The 22,307-nt window shown below is 46.0% G+C and overlaps 1 protein-coding gene across 5 annotated transcripts in view; it reads left to right on the top strand.

The window, feature by feature from the left end:
• The window catches only part of LOC135394873 (AF4/FMR2 family member 3-like), a 161,811-nt gene that overhangs the window by 61,948 nt on the left and 77,556 nt on the right, over window positions 1–22,307 (top strand). For all 5 annotated transcript variants that reach the window (XM_064625910.1, XM_064625911.1, XM_064625909.1 and 2 more), the window contains exons 2-4: window positions 19,953–20,064; window positions 20,961–21,198; window positions 21,950–22,285. In XM_064625910.1, the coding sequence (XP_064481980.1) occupies window positions 19,953–20,064; window positions 20,961–21,198; window positions 21,950–22,285 (686 nt within the window). The remainder of the gene's footprint in view (window positions 1–19,952; window positions 20,065–20,960; window positions 21,199–21,949; window positions 22,286–22,307) is intronic.

Here is a 22,307-nt window from a genome sequence, read left to right as displayed (position 1 = left end):
GTTGACAACTGTAGCATTGTTTACATTTCGCACAGGCGTACGCAGCGGCTAAGCCTTTTAGTACACACACCTAGGAACGCAATGCTAGGTGAAAGGCGTTTGTGTGAGAGATTTACAGTCAACCCTCGATTTATGAATTCCCTCGTTTTATGAACACTAGCACGAGGAACCAAACTTTTTACATGCATTTTTCCCTCGTTTTATGAACCTCGATATTCGAATAATGAATGGAATTTCTGGGAACCAACTAGGAGCTGCCCAGCGTTTTTGCCCTCAATTTATGAACGGATCGTTCCGAGGCCAACAAAAACCTTCAAACGATTATTTGTGGTCGTATGAATGACGCCTGAAAAGACAAAACGTTTTCCAGGTATTGCACCCTCGGTTCTTAACCCTCGAAATCCGAACAACAAACGGGTTTTTGCAGAAGTGTTCCTGACCTCAATTCATGAATAAGGTGTCCGCTGTCACCCGGAGATTAATAAACGTAGGTTAAAAACCCCAGAGGAAATCCGAGACCAGTTGAGCGCGAATGTGCTGACATCTCCTCTTTCCAAGATTGACACAGCGGAAGGCATCGTACAAAGCAAAATTAAACTATTTAGTATTGCATAATAAACAGAGTGTGAATGCGCTAACATCTGTGCTTTGTGAGATTGATACAGCAGAAGGCATGGTCGAAAGCAAAATTACACAATATATTGCATTATAAACACAATACCAACTCGGAAATACTGTTCCATTTGCTCGATAGTACTCACTTAAAGGAATTTTCGATTTATGAATCCCTCGATTTATGAACGATTTTTCGGGGAACCGAGGGTGTTCATAAATCGAGGGTCGACTGTATTGTGGATTTAGAGCTCATAAGTGGACTTTGAGATGAGTGTGGTGGTGGTCTGAGCCTCGTATTACCTGATTGACTCTTCGTTGATGTGTAGTCAGTTTCGTGACATTCAACGTAAGTTCGTCCTACTGCTGTGCAGAACAGTCCTTGCTGTGTTGTGTGGAGATTCTTCTACGGGGTTTTGTCGTATAAATATTGCAACGTTACTATAGTATACGATATTTTGATTTACGGTGTGAGTTTTACTGCACCGTACGCTATCGCCTTTGCGTACGTAAGGGATAGCGCTGGTATTTCTGCTCAGGCTCAAAACCGAGAGCTTCGCGCAGGTCCACAACGCTACCCCTAACGTACGCAGAGGCGACAGCATACGATGCACTAGAACTCACTAATGATAGCTGAGACGTTTAGATGAGAGAATATTTTTATCCAACAACGACAATCGAACACGTTTCGCGTGTCTTGTGAACGTTAAGCAGCGGCACCAAACGAGCCCGATGCAACTTTCTGCTTGTCGTGTCTATGCGTCTCAGATATATACTCATAGCTCTCGCATATGAGGTCTGCTCATGCGTTCTCCTTCTTTCAAAATCATTTGCATAACTGTCGTCTGCTTGCATACATCTCTCCGCTTCATTCCGGAACCACTCTCTAGAGGAAAATAAAGACAAACAAGCACTAACCACTCCCGGTCTCTTCTCTTTCTCTCGCATCCAAACGGAAAATTAAATTGCTTCGCATACATTTTGAATTCAGAGAGAGAGCCAGTGACGATGACCTTTCTCCCTTAGACTTACTTTTTCTTTTTATACATAGCAGACGACTGTTCTGCGTTGTCGGATGCACCAGCGCCCTCTTTATGGAGAACTTCAGCGGTGGCTGCCGCCTGCTTGCGAACGCGCCGGCCGTCACGTTTCCAGAAAAGGCCGACCGGTTTTCGTCCGCTCCGCTTACCCGTTCCCCATATATTTCTTTTTTGCTCGATCCTGCTCTTACGTTGGAATTCCCGTTGCTCGGATGCGAATTACATCGGCTGGAGCTGGCGTTTGGAGAAAGGCTGCATTTCGGCGTCTGCTTCCATCTGGTTTTATTCGTATAGATGTCAACGCGGAAACTGCCGTCGCCTTCCGTAGACTAAACAAAAAGGGGCGATCGCTACTGGACGTGACGTAATCGTGGACGTTCCAATCACAACCACGTTTTGTGGCGACGTTAGCATTTGAAACAAGCCCGCACGGACAGCTATTCGCAGTCGCAAACCTGTGCGTTTGCAATCGTGTGTGAAGCGTTGCTCTCGTTTATATATATCCACCTCGCCGCCTTCAATCCAGGTGGCTCTGAGCCTGCTTTTCCGAATAGCTATGCCGTTTTCTACTGTCCCCATTATTTCCGTTCGTAGTAAATTGTTAGCGAAACAATATTTTTTTCAGAAATTTTGGGATGTTGCCTATGAGGCATCGAATTTCAGTGCTGCAGAGTAATTACGAGTGGTTTCACCAATTCCAAGTAAAAACCAAAGACGATATTGCCAGACAAGACAAGATATTGACAAATAAAAAAAAAAAAAAAACAAGAGCGAAACCAACGTTGAAAGAGGGAGAGAGAAGAAACGAGCTCTACTGATTGTGGTGTCAGCAGTGCTCGTAGTCAATATTAGATACTTTTAGTGCATCGCACGCTATTGCCTTTGCGCACGTAAGGGATAGCGTGGTGGTTTTGCGCAGAACCACCGACGCTATCCCCTACGTACGCAATGGCGATACAGCGTACGATGTACTCAAACGCACTGTTGTGACTATACACTCCTTGTGTAGTGCCGGGACTTCCATGTACTACCTAGCAGCGTATCTACGCGGCATCTGTTCTATCATTTTGCTATCTGATAAGAAGGTGCCGCGACACAAACTAACGAGCACAAAAGTTGCGAACAAAAGAGGACGAGAGATGGGAGGAGAATGTGGCGGCATTGTTGCAAAATTATACCATTTCCCGGTCATTAGCGTACGTTTGCGTTTTTTTTTTTTTTCCCTCTCTTCCCTGCAGACCTAAAGTATGTCGGTTCTGTGAACGTCGAAGGGGAAATTCTTCTTCCAGTAGGTACCCTGGCGGCTCCCAATGCTTCCCTCCCCCCTCCAGACGACTTTCCTTACCTGAGAGGGAGGGAGGGAGACACATAATGGCCACTTGTGCTGTAGCTTAGACTCGCTGGGTTTTTTGGGTGTTGAGGCGGGGGGAGATGGAAGGCAGGTGTGCTGATGGTCACACAAACGACAGAACACTCTGAGAACGTGCCCTTACCATGCATGAGTTGTATCGAGAAAGGGCAACCATGTCTCTCAACTTTGAACCACTGTAGTTGCTCCCAGAAATCGACAAGAGGGGTTTGGGGGGTGCAGAGCTTCCATGGATTTAGGTTGGGTTGGGAGTGTTTGTGGTTTGTTGTTACGGGGATGTTCTGGTGTTTACGGGTACATGTTCGGGGGTATATGTGTTGGTAGCCAAGCTGTATTGGGCAATGTCAGAAATTTCAAGGGACGTGTTGCAAAAAAAGAAAAAAAAGAGAGAGAGAAAGATAACGGGTGTGTATACATATCCCTGCGTTGAACGAGTTTTAATGAGACGTTCGTCAACGTTGGGTGGAGGGGGAGTTCGAAAATTAGTTGGTAGGGTTATGTGAATAAAATTTGTTTGTCTTTTTTTCCTTATCGAACTCTAGATAGGGGTTAAAGAGCTTTATAAGGATGATCACGTGTGCTGTAAGGTCGAAATATGGCTGGCGTCTAAAGAACCGGACAGACGGCGGCGGGAATCGATCCGTGGACCTCTTGCTGTTTTGTGTGCTCCCCCCCTCTCAGAATAGTTACTTTCAAACATGTACTTTGTTGCGCGGTCCTCGAAATTGCGTAGCTTTACCGGGACAAGTACCCGATAACGTCATCGTTATCAGATTCGTTATCCGGACATGCCTCCATCACTATACGTTCGGTCACATAGATGTGTGCAGATGAGAATACATACTTAGGTTTTTAATATTTTCTTTTCGTATTGTTACCTTAAAATACATTGTCCTCCTCCCAGGTTGAGAAAAGAACTGTAGTAGCTCTAGCTTTCTCCTAAACACCACGTCTAACCTCATCCGCGATCATCGAGCACAGTCATCATGTGCCCAGCTATATGACTGCGTGGAACCAAAGGACGTTTGCTCTTTACTCCTCCACACAATGCAATCTTCCGCGATGACGTCCGATGATGCCGTTCTTTGTTCCCCGGAACATTGTTAAAGCCTTGCCAGCATTGGAGTGTGTCGACGCCTCCTCCTCCTCTCCTCCCGCACATGGAGGCCGTGTTACCTAATTTTGCCGTCAGTGAGTCACAGTGAGTAATGCCTGAGGATTCACCGCACACGAGGAGACAGCGAATGCAAAGGACCGTTTGCTAAATCCGGGGAGGTCCTCCCCTCCTCCCCGTTCACCTCTGTGCGCGAGGCCTGCTTTTCGGCAGGGTGAAAACTAACTCTCTCTCTCTGTTTTTAGTTCTCGTTAAAAATGACGCTTGGTTTTTACTGGGCGAAGAAGAATGTGAGCGGGTCCTTCTTTTCTCTTCTTCTTTTTTTTTTTTTTATTGCGGAAGTAGGAAAAATGCGGGAGAAAGTTTTCTTTTATTTTCTTCCTGTCGGTGCCGGATATGAAGAGTGGTTGAGGTGCGTTCTCTTTATTTTTGCGTGAGGTGCGAATGATGATGTAGAGCGTAAAGGGAGAGGGAGATTTTGTGATGTAATTGACGTAACAATTTTTTTTGTATGTATGCGTGTTTGTAGGAGGTGGTGTTGTATAGGGTGGTACGTACTGGATGGCAGCGTGGTTCCACTGCACGAGAGAGCGTGTAAAAAAAGAAAAAGAAAAAATCGCACCCGTCATTGTAACCATAATGAGCACGTCTTGCGTCGAGCAACTGTCGAGCGAAGCTCAAATTTTCCACGAAATTTCTTCGCCCTTCCGTGGTCTAACGTGCGGTTGCGCTGCGTACCGAAGATACACAGCAACAAAGTGATTCGTCGGTAACTCGATTTCATGGAACGTATACCGACTCGAAATTCGTGGGTTGACAAGGATTGTAGAGTGCTGGACAAAAGTTTGGACAAAAGTGGCATTCCTTCCTCAGAGTGATTCGCCGGCAGCGAATGGGACCGTGCAGACTTGCCTCGGTAACCCAGTCCACTGTTTGGAAATCTATAGGGAACCATTCGCTGCTAGCGTGTTACACTGAGGGAAGATATGCTCCGGAGCGTTTTCCATAAACTTTTTGTCCATCACTGCACGACGTAGGCCAAGCATGTTCCTGAGCATGGGGTGAACAGACATGTAGAAAATACTACAAAAATGTATTTAAAACACGTTGCTAAATACTGACCGCAAAATGCTTTTAAAATACAGTAAAGATAGTTAGAAATGAAAGTATTTAGAGTAGAGTTGTAAATACTATGAAAAGTACTTATAAGATACTCAAAAAATATACAGCCACAGAAGTGTCAAAATATGTCTGCAAATTAGGCATATGCTTTATTTGCACGCTGTAGTAGCTGCATTTCAAAGTGCTCATCCGACAACCGTCCTCTCTTACTTTGAAAAACGTTTCCTGAGAGCCCAGTTTAAGGTCAGAACACACGTGGTGTTTTCATAGCCAAACGACAACAGCATGGTCTTTCTTCGAAACGGCCTGGAAAGGTCAACTGTTGCCAGGTGCGGGGAAAAAAAAAAAGAAAGAAAAGAATGCCCGTCTGCATATTCGACAAAAATGAAAGAGTAATTAGAGTACTGAGTATTAAATACTAAAAAATAAAGTATTTTAATTACAGTACAAATACATTTCACGAAGCGTACTCTGTACGATACTAAGATACCAACGAAAGTATTTAAGATACAGTATTTAGAGTACGGTACTCAAGATACCTCCAAGTCTGGGTGAAGGACAAGTCCGTCCCCCTTGTCTTCACCCCAACCTCAGGGATATGCTGCCTACGTAAAGTTCACACCAGCTGGATTGCATAATCCTTCTATCGCCGAGGATTGTATCTCTTGCGTGCGATGCACAACGCAGCACCTACCAGCTCCCGTGGCATAGTGGTTAGGATGATCGCTTTCCACGCTGAGACTGGGAGGACACGGACACGGGTTCGAACCCTGTCACCGGCTGTGCTGTCTGAGGTTTTCCCTCGGATTTCCGAAGACTTTCCAGACGAATGTCGGCACAGTTCCCCCTCAAGTCTGCCCAGGACGCATACTAACCTCCCCCTGTCTCCCAACTTCTTGCTGCTATCCTCTCTCCATCTGTCCACGTCTGTACGCCGCTCATAGCCACAGTTGCTTCGCGGCGCTAACACGGAATAATATATATAAAATAATAATAATAACCTTAATAATAATAATAAAAAACAGCACCTCGATACCATGACTGGATAACTTTCTGGATACCATAGGACTTCGATTCTTATTTCGAAGGGGCTCATAATTTCATTCCCCGCATTACCACCAGCAGTGGGGTAAAGTGTCGCCCCCTGGCGATGAAACTCCCCATTCATCATCTCACAATAGAGTTGTTGTTGTCGTTACAAAACTGCACACCCCGTACCAAATAGCACGTCAGAACAGAACCTAAAATTCGTGCGTACAGCGCTTCACTTGTCATGCGTTCAAAAATTCGTTAAACGTCATCCGTGCTACTCAAAATAAACGAAACATAAATTGCATTACACGAAGGCGCGCCAGAAGTCAAACCCATCCAGTTCGAAAGTCAACAGTTTTTCCGGGGACGTAACGCGAAAGCGTGACCAGGTGAACGCTCCTCTTTGTTCGGCCGCACTTCCCTTGAGGAACGTCTGGCTGCTCCGACCGTATTGTTTCAACGACGCCTAACACAATTTTTTTTTTTTTTTTTGCGTACTTTGATCTCCCTCTTGTTTCATTTTCAAAGAACAACTTGCGTTGCCCTTTTCCTCTTTCGCAGTGCATGGCAGTAAGACAGTGGAGCCAGCGCTTTTCTCCCTCGCGCGCGTGTGTAATGCTGCAAAAAACCAGATCGCTATAGGCTAGGCCAACTGGCGACATCGGGAAGGGCACCGGTTAGGTCTTAGTTCTTAGGCGAGCTTCGGTGGAGAGGGCTTTTCCTCTTCGTCTTCTTTCTTCGTTATAATAAATTTTAGTCCTCGTGTGTGTACGGTGAGCGACAGTCGAGGTCCGCCCTTGAACCCGAACATGTGCTCGATCTTTGTCGGTTGGTGGTTTTTTTCCGGCGTCCTCCCATTCCGTGTTGAACATGCAAAGAGAAAAGAAAACAGGTAGCTCTTTTTTTTTTCTCGGAGGAAGATTCTGGCGTGCTACAGGCGTAGTTTTACGTGCGAGGAATGAATTTAAGGAAAGCAGCGCGTTTGAAGCATGACGTTTTTGTCAGAATGCCATTTCTTTTTTAAGCAGAGAGAAAAATATTGCTACGAGATAACGTATAAATGGGGTTTTCATTTATAGCACGTGTGATGTGGAGGTTGAGAGGAAGTCATCTGGCAGTTGATTGCCACGCACTGGGTCTTCTGATCAATGTGTCTTTTATTGGTGTGCGTGGTACGAGCTCGCCTATTGAATTGAATTGAATGTTTATTTCATCAAATAATATTTGATGGGGAAAACTAAAAAAAAAAAAAAAGCTACAGCTAGCTTGACTAGTTCCCAGCTCCCAAACACTTGAACTTGACATGCAAGAAAAAAGAATTGATAATATGGGGTCTTTAGCACGCTTACGAAATTGTCCTGTCGGTTGATTGCATGTCCGATTGAGAGGTGTAGGCAATCCTGTTAACCGCGCGCGCAGTATTACGTTATGGTGTCCCCAGGGTATGGGGCACACAGGGTGCCCCAACCAACACCCACAACAGGGTCGGGTGTTTCTCGGAGCGCTCTGTAACTTTCCAATTGACACCTCGACCCCTAAACCAATATTTTAAAAGTTAGCTAATTGGCATTATCTAATTAAGTAGGCAGAGTGAAAAAAAAAAAATTAACGGCTACGATAGAAGACTGCTAGCAACATTCGGTTGGTTTGATTCGCGAAGAGCGCTTCGTCTTGAAAAAGAAAATTAAAAATGTGCACGTTAGTTGGAACAGTATAGTGTCAAATGTAATTTCTGTACAACCTTATTCTTCAGAATATTTATGTACCGACGTAAATGTTAACCGAAATGACCACATCAAAACCGAATTTATTATTATTTTTCGTCTCACTCTGGCTTCTCGTTTCCAAGAACGTGCGTAGTAACTTCTTTTTTTCTTCTTCTGCCAAGTGTTGCGTAGCTTGCGAGGCAGCCTGCCTGAATGAAGCACGACGATTCAGAAATGCTCGCTGTCCATTGACATCAGCGTCGTGCCTCACCAATAGAAACGGTCCTACTATTCGCCGCGGCACTCCGTAACCCTGCCTGATATAGAAAACCTAAATAAGGCGGGGAATGCGTTCATTCACGAAGCTATGTGTTGCACTTGTGTAACCGTGTGGGCGAAGCTGTTTTTGTAACCTGTCGCTTCGCTGTGCAAAGCGGTGGTCTTTTTGCGTGTGCAAGGTTTCCCTCTTTGCGTTCAAAGCCCCAGCATGGGGGCAAAAAAGTATATTCAAGCGTGGGGAGAGCTTTTTTTTGAGTGCCTTTTAAAGAAGCGGCGAAATTCCCCTCCATAAATTTGTCGTTTTTTGGCTACGAGATGTGGTGCAACAAATTGCACGCGCGCTTTTGCAAGGAACGGCAATCACAGCTGACCGCGCGAGAGAGAGGCCTCTGATTTGCACCCTCCTCTCCTTCAAAGAGAGTGTAAGTGAACGAGGGAAGTCGACGTGACGTTCGCAGTTCCTTCTGCTCTCCACGCAGGCGGGATCTGTTGACTTCACCAGAGGAGATCGGGCTGAGCCGATGGCTGCTTTCTCGGGACGCTTTTGTAAGTTTGATAGCGCAGTGACAATACACCAAAGGGGAAAAACATTGTGCAAAGTGGCTTCTGAGTTCTGATAGACTGTTTATGAACGAAACAGGGTTCTGAGGTAGAGGCACGTCAAATGTCAGTTCCTTGCTCCCTTAAGAAAGGAGGGTTCATTGCGTACTTATCAGACCGTGGGTTGAGAATGAACGGCATTTTTTCGGCCGAAGCCGATTTACCAGCTTCCAAGTGCATGGTGTTCCTGGCCAACGCCATCTGTGCTAAACAAGGCTCGAGTTCAGCAGCATGGAAACGAGTTGCCTTCAGTCTCATGGGCAGCCACTCATAGTGATGTACTTCTGGGTCCGTTATCTGTCATCAGTTGGCTGAAGCAGACGACGTCGTGAGTTTTGATGTCCACGCGACGAAGGGAGAAAGCAGATCGTCTCTTGGTCTAGAAGGCGTTGCTAAGCCGTCGCCATTATATAACGGACTCTGAGTCTCGAAGACTTGAAACGTGCCTCGTTTGGATAATTGTTTAGGTGCCAGAAACTTTGGTTGCCTCACACTTGTCTTTCTCTTGAAACGGGTACCGTTTAAATTTAAAGGTACCATGTCTCCAGACTCGTTCCCTTCAGGTCAGGTACACTATATAGGGAGTAACTTCTTAGGGTTAAACCCGATTCCGCCCGGTTATTACCCCCCGAACTGACCTCCGACCAATTCGGGTTCAACCCGATTTCTCTCCGAATTCCAGTCACAATGAAATCCTCAAGGAACGTTTCCACTGAAGACGAACAAAGGTCGCCACGTATAACTCATGTAAGAATGGGTCACTTACGTTCCCAGCAATACACCCATGGGTGTCAACACTGTCTATGCCTTCGGGGATTACCGCTGGAAGGTCACGATCCCGCAAAAAAAAGAAAGAGATTGGGAAAGGACTTAATAGACAAGAGGAGAAAAAAAAAACTACCGATAACACCCGAAGGCACAATTATCGCCCGATTTCTCCCCGAATTACAGATTGCGCCCGATTTTTACCCCCCGAATCTAAGAAAGGCATGTAACCGGAAAAAGTCGCTCCCTAACTATATCCTATACCTCATTTTCTCAGGCAATTTCAGCCGCTCGTGAACGATTAGTACTACAAACAGAGCGAGGCGAAGCTTTTCCGACGCGCTTTTTGAATCCCACTGTGTTCGTGGCTTGCCCAGAAGTGTATTTTGTGGGCTGTGGGATGATTTGCGGCAACGTTATCGCGCTGAATACGTAGCTATATATATACATACGTGGATAGCGTATCTCGGCGCTCGAGCATTCTCACGGAACAGCTGCGTGTACGAGCTGTGAAATGTTTCGCAGTGCATTCTCTGCTGCCTGGCTGACAGATACGATGTTTTGCGTAGTTCGCCCCTGAAGGCTTTACAGAAAGGTGGTTGTTGTAACGCTATTTATGAATTTTCTCTTCCTTCAAACTAGAATTTGATTAACTCGATGAATTTCTAGAGCATTTCTAGTGAACGACAGCTGGCAAAAAGTAACGTGCAAAAAAAAAAAAAAAAAAAAAGGACTCACCGCGATGCAACATGTACATCAGGGTTGCGCGGAATGGGGTCACCCATTCCATTCCAATTCCATTCCGAGGAATGGAGATTTGTGGTAATTCCATTCCTTTCAATTCCTCGGAATGAAAAGGTATGGTCAATTCTCACTCCTGGAATGGCTTGGCAACCCAATTCCATTCCTTTAATTCCCTCAAGGAAAGTAGAGGACCGGTAACCGTACTGGCAAGTCGAGCAGTGCTAGAGGAGATTGACATTACCAAGCACGGAAAAAGCACAAAGGCAAGGTTATTTCACTCTTGACCGTGTGTAGGTGCGGTGCAAGGGGCGCGGGGGCAGAAACGCCCCAGCACGTTGAAACCAAAACTGCCACCGGGGCACCCAGACCATTCCATTCCTAGGACAGTTTCCGCCATTCCAATTCCATTCCGGGCTCTGCTAAATCTTTAATGATTCCGGAATCATTCCAACTCCGGACCCTGATCTACATATAATGTCCATCCACGTCCATCATGTGAACGAAATCGTCGCGGGAATATTATTGGGGCATATGACTTTTCCATGGATAGTGGTCGTTTATCTATATTAAACTTATTCGCTCTCGTAATGATTTTTCCCGCAGCTTTTACGTCGTTTTAATCACGTAGGAAAATTTACGAGTTTGAATACAAAATTATAGATAATTACAAAGGCCTATCTCACACATGCTTCATTCACTGTTCCCCCTTTACAGCTCAACCATTTTAATTTCAGACTAGAACACATTTGCAGCAGTTTGGCGCATTAGGACTTGGGTTGCTTTTGACCCGTAACAACCGGAATAATCTATAACATGTGTTCACGTCTAAACTGAAAACCAGATTCAGAATGGGCCTTTTCAGAAAGAGCTGGCGCCACCGCGCGGCTAACTGGCGAAGTAAAATGGCTGTCAATTATGGCGTCAGCTAACACCATGTGCGTGCTGTCTCCGTTGGTCATAAAGGGTTATATATGTATTTGCATCGGCCATAAAGGGGTGATGGGGGAGGGGGTGTACTCATCTGTCATCACAGGCTGGAACAAGATCATTACCGGTGTTCTGTGCCCGAGCAGCGAGCAAATACTGGACTGCTGCTTCTGCTGTGGGTTCAGTCGTTTGCACGGAAACCGGAAAAAGCCAAACTTCTCACCTTGCTGCACGAGCGTGCTACCACCGCAAAAATGTGCAACCGGATACCATGTCGACATGTAATGGCAGACGACGAATGACAACCAAACTCTTTCGCCAAGGTCCCGCTAGCGTACGCTACCGTCCAGCGCATGCTCCGTTAATATTTTATGAAATGGCGTCTCAAGCGAAGACTCCGCAGCTGAGTTACATACGACTCTGATACACGGACGATCCCTCGTTGGTTCGAAAATACGCCTTGTACACGGAGGCCTAGTACGTACAGGAGGGAATAAAAGTAGGTACCACATGTCGTGGGGCATATGTTCCACGCGCTCTCGGCATTTTGCAAGGAGAGATCGTATCACTCAACCACACGTCGTTGTCGTCTCACGTGCGTTGCTCGAGCTCTTTCATATCGCTCCCCGAGTGCGTGTTCGTGCCCTCTGCACTGCGACTGTGTATGCAGTCCGGGGGGTTAAATCCGTCCGTCGACTCGTATGCCAGTCTTGGCTGCGTCATTTGGGCGTAGCATTGCGATAGCCATCTCCTTTTTCGCTTTCGCCAAATGATTTCTCTGTAGCTGAGCTCAGAAGCTGCAGGGTCCGAAGGCACGTGTTGGGAGCGTTGCCTTCTCATCAGTTGACGTCACTGTTATATATGTATCCCAGGCAGCACAATGTACTGAAAGTCGAGTGCAATAGGGGTGGACGGTTAGGTGAAAGGCCTTGAACACACTCGTGAAACTAAAGAAGATCGATAAGACACATACCGTCCACCCCTATTGCACTCGACTTTCAGTACATTGTGCTGCTTGGGATTCTACAAAGTGATAACATTTCAGGGGCGGTATCAGAGATGAGTAAGCTACATGCCAAAAGGAAGTTACTAACGAAGACGAGAAACTTACGAAGTTAGTTTCGAAAAGTAGCGCGTTACTTTCATGTTACTTGCTGCGCAAAATGCACTGTTTAGTACTCGACTTTGGTATAACTAGTTCATATCCTTATATCACAATGTGTTGTGAAAGACTCTTTATAATAGTTGTGATACGCCAAAATTATACCAGTCTTCAATATGGTGTAACAAATCGTATCTTTATGTGCTTCCTTGGCCTTTGATGATTTTGGTCTCCGGTCATAAAAGCACTTCGACGGAGCACAAAAGCAGGCATCGGAATTCTAAGTTCGATTAGTTGCGATTTTTTATCTAGCCATACACAGTGTCCTCCGCCATTCGAAATACACTAGCAGCCGCGATGATGACCGCCTCTTGAGTCTCCGAATACACGGCCAAAAAACGAGAGGGCACGTGCAACCGGCGTGCCCATGGCTGTCGTCCTCGGAGGGCGCGTTGTTTGTGCTCCAGTTATTTGCGCACGTTATTTGAGCTTGACAAAAGGAACTTGGAATTTCAAGTTCCAATGCTACCTAAAAAAAGGAACGCGAGTTCCGCAAGAAGCTACTGTAACTCAAAAGTAACGAGTTCAGTTGCCAAAAAGTAACCTTTGCAGGAACCAGTTACCCCCGACACTGTGCAGTATGCAAGAATAGTTTCATTGCGCGTTGGTGTTGAAGACTTTCGAAGGGGGAAAAGAAAAGTTGCTTTACGGCGTATTTGTCACTGCGCGATCAAATTTACACGAACGCCCGCACAAGCCCGGCCTGATACCCTCGAGTTACGTCAGGAGGCCATGCATGGCTCTCATTGGCCATCGAATTCGTCTACTACGTCACGAGCCGCCTGACTGTCCACCTGAACGTCACCAGGTGATCTCGGCTTCTAGATGGTGGTGCAGATCACGTGCATCTCGCGCGCGCTATTCGCTCCGAGATCGAACAGTGTCGGCGCGCTGCGGAGAAGCGATGAACTACCATAGTGTGGACGCATCGTCTGCTTTTACACGTTTATTCGGCGTTTAGTGCTGTAGGTGGAGCATTGCGGAACCGAACAGTATCGTACCAGTGATCTTTCGGTGAATATATTACTAGAATTACGAAAAAAAAAAAAAAACATCCACTCCGAACATCGGCCTACGTGTTATTCACACCTGAAAGGTGACAGTTTCGCCCCCTATAGGTCGATATCGCAACGAATAGATCACAAACACACGCGCAGCTAAAAGCGAACTTATGGAGGGATATTTCACTGCCCCTATTTAACACAGTAACAGCACAAGCATCATCAATCAACGAAACAAACTTGTTGCTGTGAATCGCGTATATACGAGCACGTTTGCAGTGCGGGACGAGATACTGCGCCACAGACCCCCGTAACCTCAAAACAGGGAAATTACCGACGCGTTACGGGCTTTGTACAATTTTTCACGCTTCACATTTATTCAGCTGTCACATATCAAGCTTTTGTCACGGCCGTGATGCGGACTGGTTATTGTCTGACAGCCGACCGCAGCGTGCGTGTCTTGTCTGTGAAGGCGAACTTTCGAGAACGAACTCCTGTTAGGTTATTTATAGTTGGCGTTATACCGTTGCGGCCCCACCTCTAGTTTCCTTTTCGTTCTTTTTTTTCTTCTTTTTTTGCAACGGCGACTCAACTGGAATCTCGGTTCTTGGCTGGAAGGAGCTTTGCCTAGCAATACATCTATCTCTGCGAGTGCCTCTTTCTCCTTGCTGCTTGGCTAGGCTGGAAAATAGCGTGCACGCGTGTTCCTTCTATACATCACGCCAGCCGGCGGGATAGCTGACACTAGCATTGTGCACTGCTGTGGTTATCAGTTTTAAATCTCTGCTCTCGAAACGGCCCTTGAAAAAAACGTGCCGCACGTTTTCTATTTGCACGGTAGGTTTCCTCTGAGTTGTTGTTGTTGTTGTTATTAGGTCATTCGGTAGGAAATGTCCGATTTTCTGATCTACTAAAGTTTGACAGTCGATATTTCTGTCGTTTCACTTTGACGGTTAAGTACGGTACAGTGACATAAGTAAAAAAAAAAAAAAAAATCGTGTTAGTTTCGAATGCGAGTTTGGAACCAACGTAGCGCACACAGCTCGAAATATCAACGAAGTATTTGGCAGGGATGCGGGCTAGTGAACGCACAGTTCGTCGATGGTTTTGACAAGTTTCGCTCAGGCGATTTGAATCTTGATATTGAGCCACATTGCCCACTTTAGACCAAGGTGAAAAACGGTGAGCTGAAAGTTGTAGTGGAAGCGGGTACATCTCAAACTACGCGTGAATTAGCCCCAAGATTTGACGTTGCCGTTCCAACAATATTGGACCATTTGAAACAAACCGCCAAGGTAGAGACACTGGATAGATGGATTCCGGATGAATTAAACGAGCGTCAGAAGAGCAATCGTCTCGAGGCATACACCTTTCCTTGCTGTCACGACATAAGGAATATATATATATATATATATATATACGTATACTTATAGACCGTGTCGTTACGTGTAATGAAAAATTCATTGTTTTCAACAAGTGCAAGCGTTCGGCACAGTTGTTGAATAAAGATAAAGTGCCGAAACACAGTCTGAAACCGAATATTCAAAAAAGAAAAAGCTATTGGTGCTTATTTAGTGGTCCAGCGCTGGTATTATCAGCTACAGCTTCATGAAACCTGGTTAGTCGATTGCAGCAGCTGTCTATTGCAACCAGTTGGACGAATTTGCTATTAAGCAGCCGCGATTGGCCAATAAAGACAGGCCAATCCTTTTGCAAGACAATGCTCGACCACATGTCGCACAAAAACCGCTTCTCAAACCGGAGGAGTTGGACTTGGAAGTTCTCTGTCGCAAACCGTATTCATCAGACCTTGCTGCGACCGACCTAATACTTCTTCCAGGCATTGGACCACATCTTGCAAAGAAAAATATTCAGTTCTCAACACGCTGTGGGATACCGCTGAGATGGCAAAGTTGTGTTGATAGTTCAGGCGCGTAGTTTGATTAATTGTACTGCTTCTTGTTTGAGATATAATAAACTAAACGTTTGACTCGAAATTGTGCATTTCATATTTAATGACCCCATATTTTTTCGTCGGGACTTTCGCGTCCGCACCGCGAATCAGCTTTGGCTATGAGCACTGTGCTGACATCGACAAATGGAGATAGTGCAGCAGGAAAACAGTGCGATAGGCAGAGCGCCCGGTATGCCTCTTGGGCTGACTTCGTGGTAACTGCAACTGTCTGGAATGTTTTCACCAAAACTCAGGGGAAGCCTTAGAAAACACATCAGTTGATGGGGTCTGATTCCGCAACCTGCCACCTGGTGTATTTTAGCGTGTAGGGTAATTATTTTAGGGTTTATTATTATCAGGAATGTTTTACATTACTAGACGTGAATTCTCCGTCCCGTCGAATCCAAATCTGCTCCGCAACCCAGCATAGATAAATTGAGAATCCTTTGTGACGAAATCGACCGATTTAAGTGTTTCTTTGAAGGAAGTGGAGTGACAAGAACTTCCTTTCAGAGTCTTCCATTCCTCACTTGGCACGAAACGAGGTCGACGTATCCCTACCAGTAGCTGACGTTGTTTCTGGGCCGCAAGAAAACAAGAAAAAAAAATGTTGACGTTCCGCTCGATGCTCCCGATCGTTTAGTGTGCTCGGTGAAGACGATTAATGTTTTCTGCCTACAAAAACGCACGTGAGACACTACAGAAATCGATGCTGTTTCAGGCGACTGCCTTCGTCCTTCGAATGACTCTCACTGATTTTTATGGGGCACGGTGACAGTCGTCCGCCTGCTAGAATGCGCTTCGAAGTAGTTCCTCCACTTCTGCGTGCCTACATCGTTATTGATTGGTATGAGTTCGTCTGTCGTGTGCTCGACTTACTATACTAACGCGACGATGTCAATTAGCCTCCCTCCCCAGCGCTGAACTCTGTAGGCTGTGGCGCTGGTTGTCGGCCTATTTATTGTTTTTGTATTGTATTGTATTGTATTTGTATTGTATTGTAGTCGAGCTTACGTTAGTACTTCTGTGCAGACAATGAACCGGAGATGTCTATTTGAAAAGTGATAAACGTCCAACGCCGTCAGTGTAGGAGCTTCGAGAACACCTGTATAGGCGACACGATAACGTCATGCTGTCGTCTGCTACGATCGAGTGCTATGTCACTCCTGCATTTTCGAAATTCGAATTTTCAACTGTTCCAAGTCCCGATGCAGGTCCCGTGGGGCCAATATGTAGAGGCCCTAGCGGACATGTAGACATGACCTGGTGAGTCGTGGTCGTAGGGCACGATATCTTTGCAGACTGCACGACGATGATTTATCTTCGTGCCTTATTTTCATGGCATGTGATATTTGTATGTACATAATGATTGCGATAAACTAGTAAGCAAAGGGAATACCCTCTGGTTAACTCTCCCGTCTAGAAATACGGCGCAATTAATCGTGACAGGCGTAACCTAAAAGCGATTTAACTGTCGTCTGCTACGCGAGCGCTACGTGAATAGTCGACAACACCTTCTCCTGCATCTGTTTCTGTTGTGCCGTTCTCAACACAGACACGTCGCATGTCTCATCATCTGAAACGATTTCATGTTTCAGCGCCTGGTATCAACACTGCACTGGAGCTTTTTTTTTTCTCTCTCTTTGAACATTCTCGGGAACCAAACCGCTGTTCCGAAATGCTTTCTCTCCGTTTCTTCCACAGCGCTATATACCAGTTTGTTTCTGCGTTATCCCTATCAATACAGTTTTGTGCTTTCTCTCTTTTTCGGCACTGCCATACTTCTGTTTGTGGCGCTTCGAAATTGACAAGGAGACGACCAAGGTGTTTGTGCGTTTGTTCTCCCCTTCATACGCTTCCATGATCGAGGCCTGTGCAGCAGCAGAGAATCGATCGCATCTCGCTCTCATAGATGGAGCCAAGGATACGCACCAGAACCTGTTCCAACGTCGTTTGTTTCGCCGAGTGTCACGCATTGTGAGACGCCTGGTGGGTTCGCGTCTGGATTGCTTGCCTGCCTGGCAGCAGAAGGAAAATAAGAGTTTAGTTCTGCGTAGGCTCCGCAAAATCGGGTCCCTTTATTGTTGACGCTCATTAGTATACGCATCGAATAGCAGAAGTAATCTATGATTGAGCTGCCTGGGAGAGAGAGGCAGACGACTGCTATCTGAGCAGAACACGGAAGTTTGATGTTGGGGTGTCGCTCTGGCTGTGAGAGAGCTTGACCTATTCCGACAGAAGAGGGGGTCCTGGCGACAAAGCGCCTCTTTTTTGATTCGGAACGTGCTGAATTCGTCAACATTTCAGGTCTTACACTCACGCGAGAAAGCAGGTCAAGCGAGTTTGCGTTAGGGACGCCCGTTTTGAAAATTATGATGCTAGGTTTGTTGCTTTTATGGAACATTCCCCGGTATTACGGAGCAGCAATACTTCCATGCGTTTATGGACAGCAAAAGCAACGATGAGGTGGACTGCAAGGATGTTGCTTTGTGAGAATGAGGTAAACATGTTTGCGTCCGTGAAGTGGGATAAGATAAATAGCCAACTGATCGCTTAGGTGAGGTCACAGCTTTGCCGGCAGGTATCTTTTTGTTGCCCTATCGCATATTTTTCGAGTGTAAAATAAAAGGTTCATAAGAGAGGTATGCTAACACGCGCCATCGTTGCCCTTTCAATTGCAAGACAGATATACTCGTTATCCTACAAAAGTGGCATTTAGCCAATAGAGTTCATCGTGACTTGTCACACAAAAAATACAGTACTTAGCCTGCGGGGTGGCAAGTCTGTCGGTGTTTCTAAAATTGCCACCCACAACCCCGTCACATCCAGTCATCCGTGTGAGGTACTGTTCAGAAGATGGGTGAGGAGGAAAGCGGGATGAGAAATTGAAACTGAATGTAAGGGGGGGGGGAAGTGAATTGCTTTAGCCGTTCTTTCGCAGATGTTTTGTGGAGCGATATTTCGTCCACGATGTGAAAAGAAAAAAAAAGAGGGGGGTAGGTACTTTTGCGCATTCCGCCAAACGCTTATAAATACGGTAGCTTTATAGGACCATCTTCTTCCCTTCTCTCCTCCTCCTCCTCTTCCTTCCCTCTCCACACGGCTCTAGACCGCTTTCGACGTTGGTGGTCCCTAAAAGGCTATCCCTTTAATACAGTTAGCCTGCAATTTATTGTGATTTGTTTTTTTTTTTTTCGTTTACGTTACATAATTACCATATCTGCACGTAAACGTCAGGTACCACCTTCAGCATCACCTCTTTCGACATTCTTTTTTTTCTTCTTTTCCTTCGACATTTCAGTCGTACGTGTTTCAATGAAACCGAGATATAGGCGTCAAGGAGATGGCCGCTAGAGTCGCCCCGCGAGCTACGGCGGTTGCAGGGTCGTTGTCCCGAACGCGTACCACAGCGGGAGGGGGAGCAGTTGACCCACTAGCCTGCCAGTATACTGACGTCGTTCATGCACATGCGCCCCCGTACATGAGAATGTTGTGTGCTCAGTTTCTCCTTGTCATGTAAATGATTCACTCCGGTGAGGTTAATGCGTGAAGGAAGCTAATGAATGAATCAGGAATGCTGCACTTCTTCTAGGTTGGTTTCTTTTGTTATGCCACGCCGAGGAATGCGCTTTTGGAATGGGGTGTGCATTCACCTGATGAAGGTGGCTGGATTGGGCTTTTAGGTCAAAGTATGTATGTGTAATGGATCTAATGTGGGTATATGGACTGAGTTGAAGGGACAAGACGTTCTCTTGGGGGAAGACACGTTTTGATTGCTCTTACAGTGTCAATACCTGTTGGTGTGTTTAGATCATTGCCGTTTACAATGACGACTGAGACATCACCACGAAAATTGAGGCTCTGCCTTTCGTGGGTAATGCAAGGCAGTGCTATCTCACGTTTTGCACAGTGCGGCGAATTCACACATCATGACCTTCATGTGCATCATTCATAATGACGTAATGTTGAAGTTTATGTTGAATGGTGGATTATGATGGGTACTGCAGTTGAAGTCCAGTGATGTGTTTTTTCAAGTTGAAAGTCTCGTAATGGGTATTGAAGTTAAAATTGAATGACAGTCGAATGATGAATGACGGGATATGAGGTTGACGGCTTATGATGTCGATGGTGATGTGATGGACTATGAATAAGGCCCTCTGTGATGTGATGTTGAATGAACTTCTAGGCCTATGTCTGCTTGACTGCCAATTTAAATACTTTTGACCAGAGGGCTAAGCTATGTTCTGCATAAACAAGGGAGACAGATAATAATAATAAAAAAAGGGTCAGAGAGATACTTTCTATTACTCTACTTAGCAGCTGGTAACTTTGCTGTAGCAGTGCTCCAATAGATTATATTACAATTCATGTTTGCTTCTTGTGCAAACATTCAGCACAAGTTCCTTCTCTGCATCGAAACAAAATTACGCATGTGTGTGTTGCCGTCTCTCTCTGCTGTAGAGAATTGCTCTGGCTTAGTGTATTGGTGCATATTTCTCACTCTGCTACATTTTGTCTTTCACAGCAGTGTGGAGCGAGATGCCTTGCGCGAACGGGAGCGGCAAGCCCGCGCCCAGCGTGCTGGTCTCGGCAGTGGAGATCCCGGAGGGCATCCCATCTTCAGGGCACCCATACGGGTGAGTGCCTTCTCTGGCTTAACCACTAGGTCATTTGTGTTGTGCCACTTGGCAGACCAAAGTATTGTCTTGTGCAGCTTGTCATGGAAGCAGGTGCACATCCCCCATTGCTTCTGTATTTGGAATGTGTAGCCTTGTTTAGTCTAGACTTGAGAACACTGTACAATTTTTGTACAGAACATGGGATGTAAAAATCCAGTAGACGCTACAGATAAGGGCTTGATTTGCAAACTATCAAGTTCTTGTTTTGGTACCTTACGCTGATAGATACAAAAATTACGTTTGAGAATGATGAAAAATCTTTCAGAGAACGTACAATGTTAAACCTGAGTGATCACAACAAATAGAGCCTTGATTTGCACGACATTAGCTTTTTGTCTGTGTAGTTTAGGCTGGTAGACATAAAGCAGGGTGTCTACCAACCTGGAAAACAGGGAATAGTCAGGGAATTTGGATGTGACTGGAAAAGTCAGGGAATTGTCAGGGAATTTGGCTAAAAAGCAGCTGAAGTCAGAGAAAATCGCCGCAATGATGCCGCAGCAACGTTACCGCGAGTAGCAGTTTGCCAATACGACAAGCTTTGAGGCAGAAAAGTAGGGTAGCCTCACTAATACTTAATAAATGGTCTGTTTTATTTTTGATCTGGTATCAAAACGTAGGAGCAGGCACCAAGTTCCCTTTTGTTTTTGTCAGGGAATTGGCTTGAAATAGTCAGTGAAAACCTGGAAAAGTCAGGGAATTTGAAGGCTGCAATTTGGTAGACACCCAGCATAAAGTCCCCCTACTGTGTTTCCTGTGCTACATTTGCTTCTCGCAGTATTTTGTGGAGCAGCACAAAGTGCACACACACACACGCACACAGTTTGCTCAGACAATGTTTGTGCTTGTGAATGCAGGTTGATCCTGGGCAGGAGGATGAGATCTCTCGACGGCTCCGGAGCACCCTGGGGGACTTCAGCCAGGTGCAGCCCTGGCTGTCGCACGACCCCAACCACCTCATTGGGATCTCGCGCACTGGAGCCGCTGCTCAGGCTGCCGCAGCAAAGTCATCCAAGGCACCAGCTGTGGCGGCCACTGGGACAGGAGGACCTCTGACTGCAAGCGCTGCTTCCACGTGGAATGGCGCTGCCACAGGTATGCAAATGTATTCCTCTTCAAAATAATAACACATCAAAGAAATCTGTTGAATGCAATATTGTGTGAACAGATTTAGTAGCTTTTGCACGGGCTGTACAGGTCCAGGCAAAAATTTACAGGACACGCGAGTGGCATACTCTTTCTTCAACGCAAGATCTAGCGACGGACGGAATTGTGCTAGTTCGTTCGTCCAGAGAGGGGGAGGAGTATGCTGGTAGCGACACAGCACTGTAGTTTCAGTATCGCTTGAATGTATGTTGAATGTCGAAGCGATTTGGGTTGGTGTCGCTACGAGCACATTTGTCCACGCCCAGTAGAAGTGAACGCTCCTGCTGCTATGGTGTCACGCTGAAGAATCAGTAAGCTGCTCACGTGTCCTGTATACACTTTTCCCGTATACACTTTTCCCGTATACACTTTTCCCGTATACACTTTTCCTGTATACACTTGTCCCGTATACATATGTCCAGTATACACATGTCCCGTATACTTTTGTCTACCCTGTACTGATGTCATCAACTCTGCTACCTCGCTTGTGAGTGTTCAGTGCTAGTACCACAGAAAGTATCTGCTATGACAAAGCTTTCTCAGGACTTCAGGTCTCCACATATATACTCAAACTAAATGCTTCAATACTTGCTCACACTGTGTCGTCTATTTTTCAAACAGCGTAAACATAGAATAATAAGGAACAGAAAGTTGTTTTCCGTTACAAAAGATGCTGAACCCCCGTGTCTTCCCTTCTCAGATCCCGGAGGGAGCAGAGTAGGCGATCCATCATCTCACCACAATCCATCGTCCAAACATCCACCGGCAGCGCATCATGGCAGCTCTAGCAGTGCCTCGAATAATCATCATCGCTCTCACACTTCGAGCACCACTCGACATCATCCTCATCATCATCACAAAAAGCATCAACCTCCACTCGGCAACGGACAGCTGAAGCCGTCATCATCACATGGAAAGAGCACCACCGGGAATAATGGGGGATCCGCAAGGCCTCCGCAGCAACCCTCGCAGCACCAGCCTATGTCGTCGTCCTCCTCTTCGCACCATCAACGCAGCCGCACAGCATCCGAGCAAGGTATGTGGCGGAACAACAACCT

The sequence above is a fragment of the Ornithodoros turicata genome, chromosome 5, assembly GCF_037126465.1.
Source record: "Ornithodoros turicata isolate Travis chromosome 5, ASM3712646v1, whole genome shotgun sequence".
NCBI lineage: Eukaryota > Metazoa > Arthropoda > Arachnida > Ixodida > Argasidae > Ornithodoros > Ornithodoros turicata.
The sequence above is the reverse complement of the archived record's forward strand: the minus strand, read 5'-3'. Positions and strand labels throughout refer to the sequence as shown.